The sequence below is a fragment of the Pieris rapae genome, chromosome 4 (assembly GCF_905147795.1).
Source record: "Pieris rapae chromosome 4, ilPieRapa1.1, whole genome shotgun sequence".
NCBI lineage: Eukaryota > Metazoa > Arthropoda > Insecta > Lepidoptera > Pieridae > Pieris > Pieris rapae.
This window is the reverse complement of record NC_059512.1, coordinates 1,043,475-1,066,549: the sequence shown is the minus strand read 5'-3', so window position 1 is coordinate 1,066,549 and position 23,075 is coordinate 1,043,475. Positions and strand designations below refer to the sequence as shown.

The 23,075-nt window shown below is 33.2% G+C and overlaps 3 protein-coding genes across 3 annotated transcripts; 1 reads left to right on the top strand and 2 right to left on the bottom strand.

The window, feature by feature from the left end:
* Positions 1 to 420: 420 nt before the first annotated feature.
* Positions 421 to 3,933, bottom strand: LOC111004128 (probable ATP-dependent RNA helicase DDX47). The gene is made up of 8 exons (XM_022274992.2): positions 3,673 to 3,933; positions 3,212 to 3,470; positions 2,968 to 3,134; positions 2,553 to 2,789; positions 1,573 to 1,796; positions 1,342 to 1,474; positions 1,047 to 1,175; positions 421 to 605 (listed from the first exon to the last, which is right to left on the bottom strand). The coding sequence occupies exons 1-8, from the start codon at positions 3,811 to 3,813 to the stop codon at positions 462 to 464; spliced, it is 1,434 nt and encodes a 477-aa protein (XP_022130684.1). The 5' UTR covers positions 3,814 to 3,933; the 3' UTR covers positions 421 to 461.
* A 194-nt stretch (positions 3,934 to 4,127) lies between these two features.
* Positions 4,128 to 5,078, top strand: LOC111004129 (PHD finger-like domain-containing protein 5A). The gene is made up of 3 exons (XM_022274993.2): positions 4,128 to 4,408; positions 4,478 to 4,668; positions 4,872 to 5,078. Exons 1-3 carry the CDS (start codon positions 4,357 to 4,359, stop codon positions 4,959 to 4,961), a joined length of 333 nt encoding a protein of 110 aa, XP_022130685.1. The 5' UTR covers positions 4,128 to 4,356; the 3' UTR covers positions 4,962 to 5,078.
* Positions 5,079 to 5,207: 129 nt separating this feature from the next.
* On the bottom strand, positions 5,208 to 21,407 carry LOC111004117 (kinesin-like protein KIF12). The gene is made up of 13 exons (XM_045628047.1): positions 21,049 to 21,407; positions 18,779 to 18,923; positions 17,002 to 17,100; positions 15,542 to 15,695; positions 14,895 to 15,026; positions 13,362 to 13,502; positions 12,628 to 12,769; positions 11,725 to 11,961; positions 11,035 to 11,150; positions 7,645 to 7,749; positions 6,960 to 7,077; positions 6,033 to 6,249; positions 5,208 to 5,512 (listed from the first exon to the last, which is right to left on the bottom strand). The coding sequence occupies exons 1-13, from the start codon at positions 21,185 to 21,187 to the stop codon at positions 5,392 to 5,394; spliced, it is 1,866 nt and encodes a 621-aa protein (XP_045484003.1). The 5' UTR covers positions 21,188 to 21,407; the 3' UTR covers positions 5,208 to 5,391.
* Between the last annotated feature and the right edge of the window lie 1,668 nt (positions 21,408 to 23,075).

Below are 23,075 nucleotides of genomic sequence, written 5' to 3'. Positions count from 1 at the left end.
TACAGTTCTATTTGTATAGAAATAATAAATAATGATGAAATAAAGTAAAACATGTTGTGATTTCTCTTAACGCTTAGTTTAAGTGCGAACGCTGGTATCGACAACCCTTATTGGGGAAATAACGCATTTTTATTTATTTATTTTTTAAAAATATGACTGTTTTAATTTGTAGAATAAACTGTAAGAAGCATTGAAACATCGTGTTTGTTTGTTTGAAAAGTTGATGTGAATACTGGTTTTGATTCTGTTCAACATTTAAAAATTACTAAGACAATAAGACTTAAGTTTTTCTAATTTCTAATTCATTGATACTTTAGATAATCAGTTTAAAATACTTTTTACAATCATGTCCTCCAGTTAGCAGCAGTGTCTGAATTTTTTAGGAGATACTTAACCTGTAGGGAATCGCCAAATTAAATATTTAATAATGATTATAGTGTATTTAAAAACTAGCATAAAAATTAACGTCTCTTCTTGCCGCCATATTTGGGTTTCCCTTTGATTCTTCTGCGTACACCTGCTGCCTCTTCTGTGTCATCGTCTGAATCAGCAGGACCACGTTTTTTGCCCTTAGCACCTTTCTTATCTTCTAGTTCTTTCATTTCCTGATTAATAAAGTAGCTTTATTATTGTAATCAAAGAAAGATCATCTTTTGTTGGATCATTTAAACAATTGAAATTAACTAAATTAATATTTAATTTTTTTGAAATATTTATAAATAAAGAAAATATTTATTTTTTCTTTTTAACAGATGAAGTTATGTATTATTGTAAACTTTAATTATTTAATAATTTTAAATGTTACCGACGTTTCGCGTGCTATAAAAGACAATACTATTTATTTTTCTTAGTGTTGGCATCTTATCTATTTAGCCTTTCTTCAAAAACAAACAGTCAGAAAAACAGGTTAACTTTGCAGCATCTGTCACTAACTTCAAACAATGTAATGTGTGTCAATTTTATGGGAAAACATTGGCTCGGGCTTTGACACATATTCATTTCACACAAAGTGATTTTATGTCAAGCTCTAGGTGAAAACTACTTACTATTTTGGTAAGTCGCTGCGCTTCGGCGACTCGCTCCTGTAGTACCATAACTTCACTCTCTTCTGTTTTGTAGAGGGGCAACTGCTTTCCAATTAACTGCTCGATGCGTTGGTATAACTCTACATCGTACTGGAATTTATATTATAATTAAAAACTTTAGTAATGTTAAATTATTCTATTACCTGTTTAGTGCCTAAAGATCCATTTTTATAGTTTATATATAAGAAGGCGCTTTATTAACTGAATAACCACGTTTTTAATGCCTGTATGAATTTCTAAAAAATCTGGTTAATACCTGAGAGACAAATGTGATAGCTTTTCCTGATCGACCAGCTCGAGCTGTCCTACCAACACGGTGAATGTAATCCTTACTGTGCAATGGGATGTCTAGGTTTATCACCACATCTACATGAGGAATATCTAAACCTCTGAAATAAGAAATTTAAGATCAATAATAATCCAAGTTATTAATAATAAATTGATGAATATGAAATTAATTTAATATTTTAAATAGAATGTTTCTTACCTTGAAGCAACATCAGTACAAATGAGGACAGATCTGGCTTTGCTTTTGAATTTATTTAAGGCTGCCAAACGTTTGTGTTGGGACATTTGTCCATGTAATGGTACAGCAGGTACACCGAGAGCACGCAGTAGTAACGCTGCTCGCAATGCGCCAGCACAAGTAGCTACAAATACTATGAACGAGTTACCAGACATCTCATTTAGTATGTGCACTAAGTATACATCCTGAAATTTTGTGGAATAATTAATTAAAATGATATGACATTGACAAACTGGCTTGCAGGCCAACCCACTAACCCTTTTCACCATTCTGATCCAGATTAGTGGTAAGCAGAAAATGGGAGAAGACTAGTATCTTGGAATCATACAATCAATGTGCCAATCCATGGGAAATGTGAGTTCTTACTCATTAATCAATTCAATGACAAGGAGCACAAGATAGAAATTGTTGTATCAGTATGTATCAGTATTTTTAATAATAATAGTCCCAAAGTTCTGTTATTTGTTTTTTTTTATCTGTGATAAACCCCATTTAAAATTGGGAGTTTGAAGACATCTTTAAGAAAAAGCTGTCACTGAAATGGACATGAATATGGTGCATGCTGCAATAGACGACTATCCACATCATTTAAGGGCCTGTATTAAAAATAAGAGATGTCACTTCAAATGATTTTATAATTCTTTTCCTTAATAAATGTACTAAGAATTGATGTATCATTAAAAACTGATCAGTACCTTTGGTTTTATCATTATTTCCATTTATAACAGAACTTTGGGACCGACTATGTAAAGGAAGTAATTCAACCAATGTTATATTATTTCACGCAAGTTAAAAAAACCACTATATCAGGGTATTATTATTGATATCTAAACTTAACAATTTACTCAAGATATTGTAGTCCAAAGTGATTCTTAAACATTTACAAGCTTTACATTTAATATTTGTTTAACTACCATAGATATAGAATTGTATAAACAAACCTTATATTTCACTGGAATAAATACATAATACTGCTGAAGTTTTTCAACAGTCTGGTATTTGGTGGAGACTTCAATCTTTACTGGATCTTGTAATGAAGCTCTCTGTAGTTTCTGAACTTTCTTTGTCATAGTAGCAGAGAAAAGATATGTGCGCCGCTCACGAGGTATTACTCTTAATATTTTGTCTACTTCAACTTCAAAGTCCATGTTAAGAATTCTATCAGCTTCATCCATCACCTGCAATATATACACTAAAGTATTGTCTCCAATTGTAATGTATACTTTTGAAATGTAAATATAATGAATGTTCCCTTGAAGAGATATCCCTGAGAAAATTATTAAAATTAGAAAAAATGGCAACAGATTTTATATTTAATTAAATTTTAAATGATGAAATTAATCTCTATCTACTTACAAGGTATTTCAGAGCTTTAAGATTGAATCCTTTTGTGTTTTCTAAATGATCAACCAGTCTGCCAGGAGTAGCTATAATTATGTGAGGTTTCTTCGATAAAGTTAGTGCTTGGGCAACCATATCCATCCCTCCTACTATAACTGCACATTTTACACCTATACTTGCACCTTAAAAAGTAAAATTTTAAGAATTATTTTTTGTCATAAAATAAGTTTTATATTATAGGATTTTAAGGAGAACTAACCAAGAGCCTCAAATTGTTCTGAAATTTGGAATGCTAATTCTCGTGTAGGTGTAAGTATTAAAGCAAAGTATCTCTGAGGACTTTCCAGTAATGCCTGTAATATTGGCAGGGCAAAAGCTCCAGTTTTACCAGAACCTGTTTCTGCTAATCCTATGATGTCTTTGCCTTGTAAGCCCACTGGGATTGCTTCTTTTTGTATTTTCGAAGGTTTCTTCCATTTAAGCTCTTCGCAAGCTTCGCATAATACGTCAACTACGCCCTGTAATGAAGTAAGTCATAAATAAAAAATACGTTTAACTTCTGATTTGAAACTTTTTCCATGTTGTTTTGGGGAACATAACCTAAAAATACGAAGCTTTAACAGAAACAAGCAAGACCATTTATATATGACTTTATAGAATACTTTAATGTAGTCTTTGTTGTTTTGTTACAGAGGAATCTACAAAGACATGAGTGTTTACCAAATCTTTAAAGGTCCCAGTATCTTCTTCTTGCTCTTTAACTTCATCCTCAACTTTGTCTTCTTCAGAGTGCTGGCTTTCATTATCACTTTTATCAGAGTGCTGGCCTTCATTCTCACTTTTTTCACTATCTGTAGTCATTGTTAGGCAAACAAATCAAGAAAAATAAGTTTGCATTAAAAAATAAGATTGCATTAGTAGTTAATAACACATGTCTCGCACTCTTTCCTTGACCGCATAATACAGATGGATCAGCATTCAGCAAATGACATATGAACAATTGCCATCTATCGATCAGTAGACATTTCATTAGGAAAAGTGACAGTTTAAAGTAATGAAGCGAACATAGCCAAATATAATATAATATAATATATATTATCTGTATTCCTATTTTATATTATGTGCTTATCTGCCTAATATATATTGTAGCTTTTAGATTTATTCGTTGGTATAATAATATACACAAATTTTGTTAGGAGTTCGGAGTTCGGACCCAGTATATATTATTTCTCTATGGTTAGGACCATTGTCATAGTTTAGGTTATGATGGTAAATATTAAAATATATTCCTATTTCACAACTTACTAAACACCGACAAATAGTTTATTTATAATTGCACCGTTGTGGTTCCTAGTCTTTTAAAAAATTGAAGGTTTGTTTGAGGACTAAGATTATCATTTGAAAATGGCTAAGCATCACCCTGATCTTATATTTTGCCGAAAACAACCCGGCGTCGGTATGTATTTTATATTTTGTTCATTAGTCATCTTAATTTTTAACTATTATATTATGAAATTTGTTTTAGCGATTGGACGTTTGTGTGAGAAATGTGACGGTAAATGTGTTATTTGCGATTCTTACGTGCGTCCATGCACTTTGGTAAGGATATGTGATGAGTGTAATTACGGATCGTATCAAGGAAGATGTGTAATTTGTGGAGGCCCAGGTGTTTCAGACGCATATTACTGCAAAGAATGCACCATTCAAGAAAAGGATGTAAGACCAACGTTAAATATTTTTGATTTAGTTAACCATAAATAAACTATACTTTTAATCTTAATTTTATGTTAGAATGTTAGTAATATTCATACTTTATTTTTATTTATCTTAAAATGTCAAATTTCCTAGCCTTTTCATTAGTTGATATGAGTTATGTTATGTTAAAAATCATTAATTAATTTTTTTTAAATTTGTTTCAGAGAGATGGATGTCCAAAAATTGTAAACCTTGGAAGTTCTAAGACAGATCTATTCTATGAAAGAAAGAAGTATGGCTTTAGAAGACACTAGCAATAGTTTCTTTCTAGTTTTCTTTAAAACTAGAAAGACAATGGACTAAAGATTATTGTGTGAATGAGAATTAATCATAAGAATGGTTTAATAATAAAACATATTTCCAATCTGTGTGATGGCTTATATTATTTTATAAATGTATCATATTGAATTTGATCACACATGTTTTCTTTTGTTAAGGTAACACAAAAATAAAATAAGTTAGTTTTATTTCAATACATATATATTTTTTTCAATGGAATTGGGATAAAATAACTTAAAAAATCAAATGTTTACTAAGCCTACAATGTTCATACATTTTACAACTATCATACATAATTCAATCGATTAATTGATTTTTTACCAAATTAGACCTTATCATATTATTGTCTTCAATTTCACAAAGATGGGTTTTATAGCAACTATGTTAATAATGTGTATTATTTTGCTAAGATTCCTTATGAATGCTATTTGAGGAACTTGCAGTGTTTGTCCAAATATTGGTGTCTGTACTTCCAGCTTCTGAGTATGTTGGTCGAGCAGGTATTATAGGCGATCTGATGCAAACACTGAATAAGAATAACACAATTAAATATCTACTATAAATTATATAATTACTATAATGTTATGATAATTACTATAATTATATAATTTATTGTACTTTTAATACATACATCTTACTTTGTTTTTATTGCAATATATAAGATGCATTAAATTTTGCAACATGCTTTACAGTGTTATCTTATTTTTAGTACATGTACATGCCAATTTGATTACTGACCTGGTTTAAAATCATCCAAATAGTGTTCTATGGGAATAATTAACTTATTTCAACCTTATTTATTTGTAACAAGTGTATGCAATTTATACTTTCTCATAAACTGAGTACAGTGAAAGGAAGAGGCGATGATTCATTTATAATTTATTGCAAATATCTTTGTCATTAACCATAAATTTTAACTTTTACACTATCACTGGCAATCAAACCCAGAAATATGACTCAGGATATTGGTTTATTAAGATTCATCATCACAGTGGCCCAATCCAAGGTCCAACTGTTGGACCAAACTGGTCTTAAAGAATACTTACGAGTTGACATCTTCCAATTTCTTTAGTAACCTCTCATTTTCTCTGCTTAATATCTCTTGGTCGCGCAATAACTGGTCCCTTATATGAAAAAGCTCTGAGTTTTCATGTCTTAAAGCGGAATTCTCTTCCATATGAAGTTGTATAAGTTCCACCAACTCCGATTGTGGTAGTTGATACAGCTTATTGGCTTCTAAAGGTATTTGGCGATTCCTTTGACCTAAGAATTAAAGTTAGATTTTTTAACAACATCCAATACATATTTTTAAAATTTTATTTATCATTTGCACATAGTATATATTTTTTATTGAGCAGAGGGCAGACCCTAAATGCCGAGCGCGTTGCGCAAAGACGAATTGATTCGGAAATACTTCTGTGGGCAGCCATATAGTGGTGATGCGCGATAAATTCTGCCTTCACAAACGCTGAGTTGTGGACGAGAACGAAAAAAAAAAATTAGAATAAAATTATATCTTAAATAATGACTTTATAGAGATAATTAATATAAAAAACACAGTCAAAATCACGACGGTGTTTACGACATCGTTTAGAACGGTTATTTTTACCAAAATCAAAGTTCCCGGCTGAATTCAATTGCATTAGCTAGGTACTTATTAACAACGTCATCGGCTGATAGGACTATCGGTTCCTACGACCAAATATATTAAATTGAAATAAGACAAACCCTTTAATGAATATAAGGTTTTGTCTTATTTCAATTTAATAAGCTAAAATTAACAGTAAAAATTGCTTTGGCTACATTAGATACATTGACAAAGTCACTAGTAAAACATATTGACAATGTCATCATTTTATGGTTGATAGTTTCAAGCAAGAAGTTTACATCATTCTCCCGCACTATTTAATTATAACTGCCGTAGTAGCGTACGCGATGAGTAGTCCCTTTGATTTTGACATGTATAATCTCACCATATGAATCCGCAATGTTCTCCGTCTGTATGTGGAGCGCTGTACGCAAATGCTGATTCTCAGCCTGCAGGGTGTCTACTTCACGTTTCAGGCTTAGTATTAGAGCATCTCTGGCGTCCTGTTAGTATAAATTTAAACATTCCTTTTTATATAATACTCCAGAAGCAACGGTATGATTAGCTAGTATATGTGTTAGTGACTCAGTGGGGAGATGTAAACTGGGCTAATATGTAATAAGCAAAAATTTGGTGATAATGCATTAATAAACTTTAGTGAAGCGTGGGCCTAAACTTTTAACCAATCGATTTCATCTTTGATGTAGCATTTTATATGTGGTACTGTATGCTCCGACTATGAACAAATAAATCGGCCGGATTTTTTATCAGTGGCGTTACAGGCATTTTTAGGTCTGGGCCTCAGATGTCTGTAACTGTTTCATGATCATTTGTTACTCAAATAAGTCAGGGATCAGCCTCGTGTGCCTGACACAAGCCAACGACATTTTCACAAGCCGGTTTCCTCGCGATGTCCAATGGCATAGCGCACATTGAAAGAAAGGTTATTTAGCCGGGGATCGAACCTATGACCTCAGTACCTAAAAAAAGTGACACTAAAACAGTTGGGCCCTAGCTTTGTTAATAGTGTTTTCGTTTCGCAAGCTCAATTTCTATTTATAATATCTTACCATCTTTACTAAGGGCTTTGACTTAATTTTCTTGGCTCTTGCAGCGTATCGCAAAGTGTTGATTGTCTCGCTCAAATTAGATTTTGTTGGAGCTATACAGGCTATCTATATTAAAAGAAATAATAAGTAAGCTGAATATTTACTACATATACTCTACTATGATATAAATACGTATATATAATATTTGTGGAAATAGATAATGTCCACTTATTTTAAATAAATATAGTAGAAGATTGAAATGTTAATGAACAGGACACATTATGAATGAAGACAAAGATAAATGGAGAGAAAAAGACGGAATGGCTTCCTCGCTATGACAAAAGAAAATGAGGAAGACAAAAAGATGGGACGATGGTATATGTAGAGTAGCTGGACCTACATATCGCTCATTGAATACAAAACGGCCATAAATCAAAATTTATTGAAAATCATTTTATTTCAAAATTAGGGACTAAAGCTACAGTATTTTACGTTTTGCTGAAGACACCCGTCATTTTCAATCATATTAATGCCAAACTGATCAACCGCCTTTTTTGTATTGGGTTGACTTACGCGCTAACTTCAGAACAAAACCGCCATTTTGTGAGTTGCGACCCAAAACTCGGAGCGAACGCATATCAGTTCAATACAAAACGGCCACAATTCGGAAAAACACCCAATATTTAATACAGTGTTCTGTGCAAAAGAGCCACTTTTTGAAATACGTCTGTATTGCATTCCAATTTCAAGTAAGTATATTCTGATTTTTTAGTGCAACATTGCCATATTTTGGAAAACGTACATTTTGCATTCCAAAATAAAATAAGGCGATGCCATATTTACAAATGTGTACTTTTTGTATTGAATTTTTACAGAAGTATTAATAATTTATGTACAGCTAAACTGCATGTTTTAAAAATTTGTCAATTTTAGAACAATGGCAATTGGCCATGCTCAAAATACGCACCATCTAGAACTGAACAGAATCAAACCTTGTTCCACGACAACACGCAGGAAACTGAAATAGCAGCACAGGATGGACAACAAAGAGAAATGGCAAATTTTAGTTTTGATACGGACTCCTACGCTGACAGCCAGCCTGATTACAATATATCGTGGTTAAGTGATGATGAAGAGAGTTTAAGAACTTGGAAAAAATCTATTAAAATCGTTCCACCTAGTGACTCATCAGAGTCATCAGACAGCGACTCTGACGACAGTTACATGAACTGTTGTACGTTATCTAGTTTAACTGATTTTTCCTCGGACGATAGTGGAAAGGATCCTGATTTTCTACCTGAGAAACACATAGAAACAAAACGGACTAAGTAACAATTTTTCTTACCGCAACCGGGACCTTCTAGGGCAGATAATGAACCCATAGAGACTGAACAACCACAATCACCCAGTATTATCATCCATCCCCCTAGTATTGACAGCCAACCTCCTAGCATTGACACTCAGCCTCCTAGCATTTACTCGCAGCCTCCTAGCATTGTCACCCTGCCCTCTAGCATTGACATCCAGCCCCCTAGAATTGACATCCAATCCCCTAGCATTGACACCCAGCCAACAGTGGTGATTGTCAGCCACCCAGCGTGCAACCTCAGCTGCTATCACGAAAAAGAAAATGTAACCCAGCACATTGAAAGAGAAATAAATCCAAGGCTCTTAAAAACAGCGGAAAAGCATATGAAACCATGTCCAAATCAACTTGCGATAAATGTAAATTAAAATGTGCTAACCAATTTTCACAGGAAGAAAGGTTGGCTTTGTTTGAGAACTATTGGAAGATGGGTGACTTGACAAATCAGAGGCATTTCATTAGCGACAACATGACAAAAATTGAACCTAAGTATCGCTATGTCCGTGTTGGCAGCACTAGTCAGAACTTTAATCACGCATATTATTTCCCTAAAGACGATAAACGCATTCGAGTATGCAAAGTATATTTTATGAATACACTTGCTATTTCTGATAAAACGATAAGAAGTGTGGTCAAGAAAAATTCTGGACGAGTTGGATTAATGCAAGAAAAACGAGGGAAACATGGGAACCAGTTAAAGTTAGAGACCGCTTTGAAAGATGGTGTCCAAGCACATATTAATTCAATCCCTAGAATTGAAAGCCATTATTGTCGTGCTTTGCATCGCCTGTACGTTATCAAGTGCAAAGAAGAAAATAAGCCACATGTTTTATATAAAATATATTGTAATATTTTCATGGAGGACTGTAACATCTCCTTTTGGCAATCTAAAAAGGACTAATTTTCTGATAATCATTTGAATAGTTTGTAGCTTTTTTAGATTTACAGCGAGAATTTATTTTTTATAGTTATTTCCTAGTAAATAATGAAATAAAGCATGTTTCATTTTAATATTTGTTTAATTTTTTTGAGATAATAACCCTAACATTGGTTCAAATTTTGAATGCAAAAAGGGCTTTTGTTGTTTTTATTCGGTTGGAAGAGTGCTATCACAGAGGTAATTATTTTAAAAGATAGAGCAACAAATAAGGAAAACAATGATATATTAACATCATAACAATTAAAAATAAAAACTTGTTTTTTTTCAAATAAACATTTTTGAAATTTTGTTTCGCCTCTCCTTTAAAAAATGAGGATTCCGGTTTGTGACTGTTTTGCATTCAATGAGCGATATGTGGTTACGTAAAGCTGGACACCGAGAAGAGTGGAAGCTTAGAGGACCCCTCTGTCCAAGAACAAGCTGTCGGTTTGCCGATTAATTGTGTTTATTGTACTTTACATTTTTTACACTAGGGAAAGTAATTTACAGCAATAATATTATTATTATTACAATACCACGCAACATCTTGTTTATGAATACGAGAGACGTATGGTTTTTTCTACCCATCTTCTTAGTTGTTAGTTTAAATTTATACATCTCATATTTACAGCTGACAATGTATCTAGACATAGACATAGACATAACATTTATTAATAACGTAGTGTTAGTAGTTTTATTAAACTAAAACTGTGTTTAAACCACACATAATAACAGTAATCAAAGAAAAAAAATTAAACGAGAGATATCAAAAACAATAAAAAACAAAAAAATCTTTTTCCTATAGGGCTCGTTTCAATGCGTGTGTGCTGTGGTTGTATTTGGGCCTGGCTCAGCATTATGCTGAGGAGCAGACTATTCCACAGCGCTGGAAATTATGCCAGAGACCACAGCAGTTAGTTTGCGCCTTAATCGCATAAGTAAGAAAGAAAAGGAATGTATATGTAATAACTAAGTATAAAAAAAATAATAATAAAAGTTACCCGTGTACGTTATCTATTTCTATGTGCTTTTTAATTTGTTTAAATTTAATGACGTGGAATTTTGGATACCTGTCTATCTTATATTCCATACTAAAAGTATTTTATTTTATTAAATTTATTATTACCATCAACGTGACGCCATTTCCAGCAAGACTGTCCGCCAGCAACTTTGTCAATTTACTGTCTCTGTATGGGATGTGTCCTCTCTTCTTGCCATCGCTTAGCTGAGCTATACAATAACCTAAATAAAAAAGTATGTATGTTTTAAAATTGAAAAATATCTATCCTGGTAATAAACACACGTGCGCTGGTTTAATTCTCAGCAAAACATTTTGGATTGGTATGTTCAAAAATGTTCCCTTAATAACACAGAATCTTTTCAATTATATTTTTATGTCAAACCATTTAATGTTCATTAATTGTTGGCTGAAACAATATAAAAGTTTCTTGGGAAAATGGAGGAGGTAAGGAACAGACCCAAATAGAAGGTTCTAGAAGAGCTGCTGATGCAAGAAGACTGCGCACCAATGGACTTCCTTTCTATGTGCGCATTTCCAAAAAAATTTTAAAATTCCCTCGAACGGTGAAGGGAAACTTCGTAAGAAAACCTCAAAACTAGACTAGACTCAAAAAGTAAAGTAAGCGCGTATGTCAGGCACAGGAGGCTGATGACCTACTTGCCCATTACCTTGACACTTGGTAACTAATCTGAGGCCCAGCCCAAAAAAGGTTGTACCGCCACTAAATTATTTTTATCCCTTAAATTAATATATTTAAATTTCCATATTTTGCTCAACTGTGTGATGACACCTCACCCAGAACCATGAGGCTCCTATTAATATTATTCGCTTCTTCCAACGTTTTCCCGGTGCTATGGGTCTTTTTGGTCATCTCGCTACCAGCTAGATCGACAAAGTTGATTTTGCCGTGTGTGGAGCACGTGACGTCACCGGCAGTGCGTACGTCACGGCGTACGCGCACGCACAGTAGCGTGTGCGACCGCGATGAGTGACTGTTCATTGCATGAGAGCCTACTGCTCTGTTACGCATTCCTAAAAAAAATCTTCCTGTTTAATACTTCACCATGCGTATTTTTGAATATTAAAATAATTTATAGCTTGAAAATGGGATGAGTGTCATGATTCAAAGTCAGCTCCTTACAAACATTTTTGTGAAACGGAAAACTTAGCGATTTAAAAGAGATGTATTTGAACCGATTGACTTTCATAAGTATAGATCGTGGAACCTATGAATTAATGATATTATGATTTGTACCTATTTCAATTGGACCTTGATCAAAATCTACTAAGTAATTTGACCGTTATACTACTATATCGTGGAAATTTAAATTATATATATTTATATATCTTAATCCTAGACTTTTTATTCCTTTCCAGAAAAGCTGCAGTTATGCAATTATTAGACCAACCAATCATAATCTGTAATGAATGATCATTACAGATTATGATTGGTTGATTCGCATGAGCAAATTAACTAAAAACTAAATAAACGAATCTGAACTTAAATATTTAAAAATTCAGTCAGGTTCGAACAATATCATCTACTAGTTTACTGGACTACTCAGGGGCAAGCGTAGAGATTGAAAGCAGAAACTTCTAGAGAAACTGAAGTATTATCGAGCTCAACTGGAGTACAGAACTTTTTATTTCCTTTTAACTTCGTTGATCATCTATAAGTAACATTAATATTTAACATACCTTCCTCTAAAACAGCAAATAGGTCATCTAACTCTTCGCAGTCGACCATAAACAAATTTTCTACATAAAAGCTTCGGCTCTCCTTCGACCAGCGCACTTGAAGTGGTTTCCTTGAACTGCCTGGATTTAGCAAATCTATCACCTGTTAATTATAGATGACGAAAGGAATGATTTCGTGAAGGATGTTTTGCGACTTCCTAAACGACAATCGTTTTATTATAATTATAAATTTACATAAAATCATAATGAATTATACAATCATGTTTTTATATTCTCTATATGTATATTTCTCAAGAGCCACATGTTCATTTGTAAAAACTGTAATAAAACCTGAGACATCATAGCCTTCATACTGACAGACGTGGTCATGATTTTTAATTTTATTTCATTTTTTTATTTACAAAAAACACAATCTAGTCCTGACAGGTTACTCTAAATCAATAAGAAAGCATAATCATTAAAAAATAACACATTGAATAAAAACATAAATTATATATATATATTAATATTAATCAATAAACGTTAATGAAGACGAAGACATATAAAACAGCTCTAGTAGCTTAATACTATAAATTAAAAAAAATGGTTTCCCTGAGATCGAAGTCACAAACACCGCCTTGTTTCTACTTAGAGCTACGGGCAACGAGTTACACATCGGTATCGAAACGGAAGGCATAATACAAAATATTACAATACAACATTTATCCAACTACAGTAGCAGTAGGTCTTATTACCTTTTCATTATAAATCTCTAAGAAGGAAGCTTTCAGGACAAAATGACTATTTGGTTGGTCACGTATAAGTCTATATAAGTAGACGAAGGATCGCACAACCAAGCCGTGTTCTGGTGAGTATGGACTGGTTCCACCTTCCACCTAGAGGAAATTAAATATTAGACTCGAGAAAATTAATCTTAATACGAGAAAATCACGAAATTTATACATTTTCCATCGAGTAGGAATATTATATTATTAGTCAGGAATATTATTGGACAAACTACGTCCCACACCACAAGGGTTGTTGATGGGTAGAATAAGAAATTAAAAAAAAAAGCGTTCTTTCCTAGCACATAATTATTAACATTAGTAGTAGATGTAAATAAAATGCTGGAAACATATCAATTTTGTATATTATAATATAGTCAATCATATTTTAACAATGTTTATGTATAATTATAAACCCAAATATGAACAAACTATGTCATGTAGATAGCATTGTTATGTTATCATTAAGCAGTTATCACTGTTACGTCACGCGACAAGCTTTTAACAGTAAGGTCAAATTGTACAAAAATATTTAAGTATTTAGTTTGAAAGTATTATTTTTACTGTGAATTTCAAGCGACGCGAAACAGATATTGGAAGTCATATGCATATGTTCTATTGATTGATTTCTTCGTGACCATGAAACTCGTCGAAAATCTTTTGAATAGGCGTGGCTATTCGAATTGCTAATCGATTTTTTATGGATTACAATACATATAACTTCGCCCTATACAGTTTGAGATTAACGGCTGACACACAATTTCAAAACAGATTCTTGATATCCAAGAAATCGAACCTAAAGTCTTGATGCTTTTTTTATGTTACGGGGGCAAACATGCCTGGCTTACCATGATAAGTGATGCCTATAGACGCTCACATCGTCAGAGGGCTAGCAAGTGCGTTGCCGGTCTATTAAGAATAACGTGCTGAATATGTTAATTGACAAAACAACCAGTTTTACATACTCTTTATTTATAATGGGTTAAACTTTTGTGGTCTTTAAACAAATTTCATTGTTACCAACTGAAAATGAGTAATATTACTGTGTTATGCTAACTTAAAAACGCAAACCATCAACTATAGATGATATTCTATAGACATGAGGGCGGAAATCGATCGATTGACCACGAGGCCGCCAACTTTGCTCTATAAAGTTTGTTAGTGTTAGGTGTCTTTCACCCAATTAATTTTATATGTAATAACACTTACTAATATAGATTTTTAAGGTTAAGTTCGATATAGGCATTTGTAATAAATGGAACTCGCATTGAACCAGTGTTGCCTACCATTTTTATGTTATGCCTCGTAACTTTTTATAAATTCTTTTTAATATAAATAATTTGAATTGTTCATTTAAGAAACTCTATGTATTTGATATTATTAGGCAATTGATGACTTAAGACACATTAAGTAAATCTTCAAAACATAATGAAAATCTATTATATACGATATTTACATCCAAATTTTTTTAAATTTTTTATTTTAATAAAAATAAATAATTACCAATCCAGGTGGTCCTGTTAGTGTATGAGTCTTTCCGCTCCCAGTTTGACCATAACAAAAGGCTGTACAGGAGAAACCTTCTACTGCCATCTCGAGTAATCGCTTGATGCCTGAATATTCTAGAACGTCATCCTAAAGAAAATTAATGTGTGAAAATTCAGTATTAGGCAATTAAAATATTATGCGGCATCAGCGTGCGACTGCCATCCCCGGGGGTCGTGAGTTCGATCCAAGGCTAGACAGACTTTCTTTCTATGTGCGCATTTTTATTTTTATTTTTTTTATGTTACACAAGGCAGACGAGCAGGAGGCTCACCTGATGTTAAGTGATACTGCCGCCCATGGATACTCGCACTGCCAGAAGGATCGCAAGCGTGCTGCCGGCCTTTGAATTTAACATTCGCTGGAACGGTGACGGAAACCGGCTTGCCTTAGACCCAAAAGTCGACGGCATGTGTCGGCTCATACATGCCTATTAGATGGAAAAATGGTCACGATACAAATACAGAAATCTGAGGTCTATCTAAAAAGGTTGAAGCGTCTGTCATTTATTTATTTTTTTATTAATAATTGTGCTTTTGTAGGTAATAATAAACTGAATAATCTTTAGTATAACAGGCTATACAGAGATTTAGAAATAAATTTACCTGAGTTGCAGCTGGTTCAAATACAACGTTGTAGGAGAACACCTTGGGCTTCTGTCCAGGTGTAGTGCTGTGGCAGATGATCTGCCCTTTGCCAGGAAATTCCAGCATATCTCTTTCCCTTATAGACCGCTCCTTTTCGTTTACTGGCCGGACTCTAAATTCGGAAAGTTACTTTAGCTACAAATTCTATATACTATAAAGGAGAAATATTGTGTGTGTTTAACTATGTAATAAATAAAAAAAAAAATCAATTGTTATAATGACAAATATAAAAGCAATGATAAAGCAGTATGAAAAATTAATTAAAAAGTTTAATCTTATTAAAAACATGTAAAGTAAAATATATCATGCCACGTAGTACGCTGTTATTGCATTAGAGTTTATCTACCAAGAAAACTTCGCAGACGTTTTCGAAACGAGTCAACTATTTACCGTATCTCAGGAGGTAAATTTAAAGACACTCGCTCCGAAATATGTTTTACTTTTGCTTATTCCGTTCGGATTTTAAGCATTAATTTGTTTTGTGAAACAAACTCTCTAATATTTGTTACGGAAGTTTAAAGCAAACTATATCAGGGTAGTAGGTCACCTATACAACTAGAAAAACTTCAACTGAATTAATCACAATTGGAGGTATGAAAATCCACATTAGCTAGTTACCATGAGGGTGGTAAAAATCAATAAAATTCATTTATTACTCAATGTCAACAACCTATTACACCGGTGATAAGGCAATGGAGACTCCTAATGATTTTTGTAATTTAAAAACGACTTATCGCAAACATTTTTATTGAATAAGATTCTGTTCAACAAACTTAAAGTTATATTTATACTTCTACTATATTGTGAATTAAAATTGTTGAATTATCAATTCACTTCAAGATATGTATGTGCATGGATCAAAGGGTTTACATTGCATTCATTCGTTTCATAGTAATGAGGTAATATTTCAATGTGAATGTTAATTGATATGTTAATTATATGTAACGAATGAAATGTAAGAATCGCAGATAGTGCCTACGTCTAGCTTTACTCTCGCGGCGTAATTCCCACGATTTAGTTAATTGCAATGAAACGAATAAATGCAATGTAACAGTTGAAGAGAGTGCCTGCATCTGGCTATGCTCTCGGTGCGTAACTCTGTCGATTTAGGCAAGCGCCATGATTGTAAAACTAAGAAAGCCTGAGTGAGCAAAATGTACAGTCTTGGGTCGTATGTAACTTATGTGAGTTTTCTGGTTGTTTTTCCTTATTCTTAGGTTATAGGATTACGGTTTAAAATCGAATACTTGAAGTAATAATAGATAAAGCTTAAAGGACCATTTAGCATTTAAAATAATTGTAAATAATACAATATGTCACAAGCTCAAAAATAAAAAATATTAGCAGATTTTCTTAACCAGCAAAACCAGATTAGGTATGAAAGAGGTAGCTTTACAGCACAACTATTTGTTATTTACCTTATTACTACATTGATGTTATCTTCATCAGAGTTGAGGGTAGTGCTGGAACCACGGGTGCTCCGGTCTACGCTGCCAGTCCTGCTACTTCTGCTACCACTGGAATGCCATTAATGCAGACGTATTTTACGAGATTTTTAATATTTTGATTTTAATGGTACGTCTTCACAAAATCAAAATAGTCAAATATCAAATAGTAATTACAAGTAGTCGATTTTTTTAAGTTTTAATTGATTACTTTTTCATAATTAGTTAATCTATCAAAAAAAATTTGCTGATAGTACAGTTGTACTCAATTACCCATTTTATATTTATTTAAAAAAACGTGTGCTATTATTTATAGAAAGAAACAAAAATATGTTACTTCAACTGAAAACGCGTTTGTTTATTTACAAACGCTTGCCAACAGTCTGCAATCAAAAATCAAATCAAAATCGATTTTTTTTTATTCAAAACATGTCACTATTGTACTGGACTGTACGTACACTATTATTACCGTATACAGCGGTACTTCTCTCATCCAACAGTTTAATGGAGTTGTTCAACAATTGTTCCTAAAATATTATATGAATAAGAAAAAGAAAACTGAGACTTATTACTAAAACAAAGAAACACACACAAGGTAGAAACGTTTGTACACACCAGAAGTAAATGTAATTATGTTTGGGAAGGTATCGATTAAATGGTAGGTGGAGAGTGTTAGTATAAAAGAGAGTAAGTGCATTGAGAAAATTATTGATATTCTTGAACTAGTACACTTGATTTAGTGTGGCAATCACTCAGCCAAGCGTACAAATTATAAAAAAAAACTGAAGGAATATTGATTTCAATGTGTAAGGGATACCCATAGGTTAAATCTTGTAGAGTGAAAGATACAAGACCCATATTAGACCGCCCAAGTTAAAGTTCTTGCAGGACCTAATATTACACAAGTCAATAATAATTTATTCCTGTAGGTAACACAATGTACACTTATGAATGTGAAAAAAAGGCTTGCCGAAGACAGGGGGAATGGAGGAATATGTGAAACACTAATACAACTTTAGGGAATGAAGAACGTGACTAGGTTTTAATAATCATCAAATAAATCTGATATTTTATTTTTATATAAAACTTTTGTAATCATTAGGATGGCCTTTGCCCATCAATTTGCCCCAAACTAACATAGGCTTCGCTGGAAATTGGTTCGCGTGACGAGGGGCGCCGGTGACTGATTGTGCATTTAATATTTATTGGACAATCTTATACACTTTCCGCCAGGTGATGGTTCAAGGCCTATCACGTAATGATTGGATTTTAGGTAAAAATAATTTGAAATAAAAACTATTTTATAAAAGGTTTTATACTTAACTCGAATTATAACACTTACTTGTTTCTTTCTGTCAAATATTTACGTTGTGGGGGAATGAGACAGCATTCCGTTAGTTATAACTTGCAAGATATACATGTATATTGTCGATGTGTTAAAATTTTAAGTATGGATTGTTATTGTAATAATAGCCGGTGATTTAGGCTAGTTTATAGCTAAGTAGATGAAAATATTAGTTGTTTTTAAGCGCATACGACTCTCAGTATGAAGTCTGCAATGGAATACAGGACCTCTAGAATGTTCTTGCTTGATAAAGGCGTGAGGTAATAGGAATATCTTAGACAAGACATAAATCTCTGACTAGTGTCAGACACAGAAGACCAATCTCTTAAAGATAACTGATCTCGGCAAAACCAACCAAGTGCTGCAATTGGTTAATTTGTAAATAACTTTTATGGTTTAACATACCTCCCATTTCTGGATCTGCTCTTTATACTGTCGCTGTCTCCATTGCATTTACTTAAGAGTGGCAAGCCCAGGGAGCTACCCCCTTTAGCAAGACCACCTCCTGGCTGCTCCGTACTCCGTGCCTTGCGAGTCTTCAACTCTTTACCTAATAAAAGATAGGATTGGCTATTGATAAGTAATTCTATTCTTTATATTATATATAAGATAATAGAATGCGCACTATGATACATATTCAGAGTTATACGGAGGAACGCCTTTAGCTGAGTTTCATCATCGGACGTACGCAGAATACGAAATTCCATCAGTATTTACGGCAGTTTCTGCCACGCACCACCACTATCTGGAACCAGATGTTCTAGAGAAGAGCGTACCAATTCTTAAACAACGTTTATTTTTTGGAAGATAAGATCATCATGGTATCATCATGGCACGAACATAACGCACAGGAACCCTTTTGGTATTGAGAGTGTCCATGGGCGGTGGTATCTCTTAGCATTAGATAAGCCTCCTATCCGTTTTTCCCATAAAAAAATTCATTTGCTTTTAATACAAAAAATAAAAAAGCTATAAGAAACTCTCTAACACATTGCACTATGAGATATTCTTCAGTCAGTCAGTCGCGAGCCAGACATATTTCTGTGTCTGCTTTCTTTATAATTTAATTGATTAACTGATTCCCACCATTGCAAATTGATACACGGGTTTTGCGTACCCTATACTTTTACGTATTCACTATAACCTGTATGACATAAAAAATAGATACTCTTCCCTCAAAGGCCGGTAACGCATTCACTATAATGGGTGTCCATGGGCTTTGATGCCTTTCATGGTCGTACCGTAGGCCTGTTGGTACTCTATTATAAAACATAATAACTACTAAGACGACAAGCACGTCAAGTAGTCGGTGGCAACAAAGGTGAAGTTATATTTGATACATAAATTGTGATGCCGATATATATTAAGAACTTTTTGAATACATCTATTGTTATCCACGACCTGTGATCAAACAATGAACGTAAATGTATATGTTAGCTGTTACGTAAACGTGAGATATGTATCTAGAATTTTATTACGTAGTTTCTAAACCATTTACGAGTAGAATTCTGACGTTGTATGAATCACGGTTGTGGCAATTTTTGTTTGTATATCCGCAATTAGCATGTGTCAGCCACTGAAGGCTGACCTTCTTGAAACCGCCGCTCATGAAGACTCTCAATGCTAGAAGGCTCGCGAGTCTGTTGCCGGCCTTTTGGGAATTTGTACGACCTCTTGAAGGACTCTAAGTTGAATTGGTTCGGAAATACTTCAGTGAGCACCTGGTTCCACGCGGCAAAAACTGCCTTGTTAAACGCTTAGCTGCTGGTATTTATCCGAACAAATATTTTTAATCCACTAGAATACATAACTGCCAACTTTTAGCAGCTTCAGTTACTTAGGGCAAAGTAGAAGTATTGAGAACTATTATGAAATATTCGGAATTCAATGATTGAGTATAGGAATTGTAAATATGTTTGCTGCCCAGAACACATTTTATTATTCCATTGAACTTAAACATGAAACGGTTGTAGTTTGACCTAGGAACCGAGTTCTTAATTACATAAGACAATTTTAGTTTTTGAAGTGAAACTTCTTTATCGGACTTGTTAATTTACCATCACATTTTTCCGTTACGCGCCATCTTTTCTTGTCCGTACCACGTTTAATTCGAAGAGATTCAAAACCATTAATAACAAAAACATAATAACGATAACAATAAAAGTAATAATTATAATACAATTAATGAAATTATGTAATAATCCTAGTAATAAGGTAAAATGAAACGATTGTATTATTTGCATTATGTCTATGATAATAAAAGCCTTTTGTTAAACTTTAGTTTATTTAATTTTATTAACCAATTTCTGTAAATTAACATAAATAGTAGATCATTTTCGAAAAAAAGTTCACAAAGAAGTTTCACTTCTTACGTGTGTACACTAGTACAGTAGCTCTTTTAGCACCTTTATTAACTTTATTAGCTTTTATTAATTGAATTATATTTATTCCATGTCAAGAGAAATAAGGTAAAACAAAGGTCTGGGTCATTATAAGGAGTCTCTTATCAGTTATTCTTGATAAAAAAAATTTAGATATTTTTTTTGTCATTCATAATAGTACACAGATTCAAAATAATTTAATGGTGAATATTCGTAGTCGCTCTACTAGCTACTAGGCTAAAATAAGTATTAGTATGCTTCATGATTTTATTTAATTTATTGAAGCTATCGTACCATATCTTGTACTTCCAGCCAAGGTTTCAGCTGACTTTGAAATAGACCTTGATAGAGCAGATGGTGGTGCCTTCATTGGCGTCCCTCTATGGTAGGTATGTGTTAACGGTTGAAACATTTGAAGATTTTTCAGCGACATTGTTTATAACAACGCACATTTTCACATAAAATCCACATTTAAAAAACAGTTTTCATAGCAATAATAAATGTTACAAACTATTTAATTAATGCGGGTAGCATTTAGCGCACTGGAAAGTGGAAATAGATAAAATTTAACGAGCATAAACGAAATAATTATGACGTTTGACATATCAAATGGCGCGAAAAATTGTCTATTTCGGTTACGCGACTGAAGTTCACACACGCGCGGAAGCCACTGAACGAAAAGCTGGTATTTCCCTTCAGCTTTCAGACAGCCGATAATTACATATGTAAGCAACATTATTTTTCAACGTTTTGATTACGATCTGAGTGTATATTTTAGGACAATGGTAGTTAGGGAATATCATTTATTCGTAAAATGTGCTAATTGTTTTTGCGATTTCAATGTTATGTTTACCATTTTTTAGGATTTTTGCTCTAGTTGTTTTTTTCTAATTTGCACATTTATTCAATTATTTCAACATTCCTTAGCATTTTCTATTCGCCGTTTCTTTTAGATAAAAAGACAATTTCCGTAGGCACAAGCTTATAATTATAAATTAATCTACGTTCATAAGTGTACATTATGTTACCTACATGACTAAATGATTTTGAATTGAATTGTATTTATTTCGATGAATATAAAATAATTATACTTAAGATAAAGCCAAAGATGAAATCCAAACCAAACATTTACAAAAGAAAAAATTTGTAAAATAATTAAATACATTTAGCTAAGAAATGCCTAATTCGGCTGTGTTGTGGGATGGTGTGAAAGTACATACGGGAGGATTTCTATGTGGGCTGTGCTCATAATGCAGATGGCTGATCGCTATGGATATTCTTAATATTCCTTTTGAGCATTTTCCGCGAAGGCCTAAACGAGACAATATAAGACGATGCGTTTTGTATGCCATATACTGCTGATAGAAACAGATCGATTGTTTTTTCATTACTTTAAGTTATGGTGGTCAAACGCAGTTTTTTTTTCTTGTATGTTCCACCAACTACTGGGCTCAGGGCTGCGCCGACGTCCAGCGCAGAGCCTGTCTACGAAACCCACGAATCGCCTCTTTTTCGAATGTTTCAACGTACTTGTATGCCGAAAAATATTCTCCAGTTTAATACACTTAAATTATATTTTCCTTAATAGGAAAACCAGATCGCTTCCGCTGAATAGCCAATTCAGGGAGAGAAACGGGTGCAGATTCGGCGATATCGTCTTAAATTAAACACAAAGTAAAATTTCAGCACAAACGTAAATATTATATTGACGTGTACAATAAGTGAAATATATGTTTTGTTATTTAAATTTGCGTCTATTTTAACTACTTATCGATACTCGCTACTAAGATTATGTGGTATAAGTGTAACAAAAATTATTTCCGTGACCGCGCCCTAATTTTGTTTGCGGCGCAGCCCTGACCATCTATGCCTTAGAATTGTAAACTTTTATTGAAGGTATATTTAAAGCTATTTGACTTTCTTGACGTTCGTATACGAATAACTTTATATTGACATTGTCTATTGTGCTTTTGAATAATAAATGAACAAATGGTTGTCTTTCACACTATACAGTTCTGAATTACATTGTATAAATTGATTTCTTAATGTTCAATAGTTATTATTTATTCATGTGGTATATGCTCGGTAGATATGAGGTTACTTCCACGTTAGAAGTATAGAAGTAGTAGTCTTGGAATTATATTTTAACTTATCAAGGTTCAAGTCCCCGGTGAGTCCGATTAGTAGTTAGGATTTTTGCAGCTGTTTGTTTGATTTTTTGTTCATCATAAAATTAAAACGAATTTAAAAAGTTTGGTCTCTGTGGCAGTGAACATTATCGTTGGAAAGTATTTAATTTATTTATTTACCCACCGTTTCCT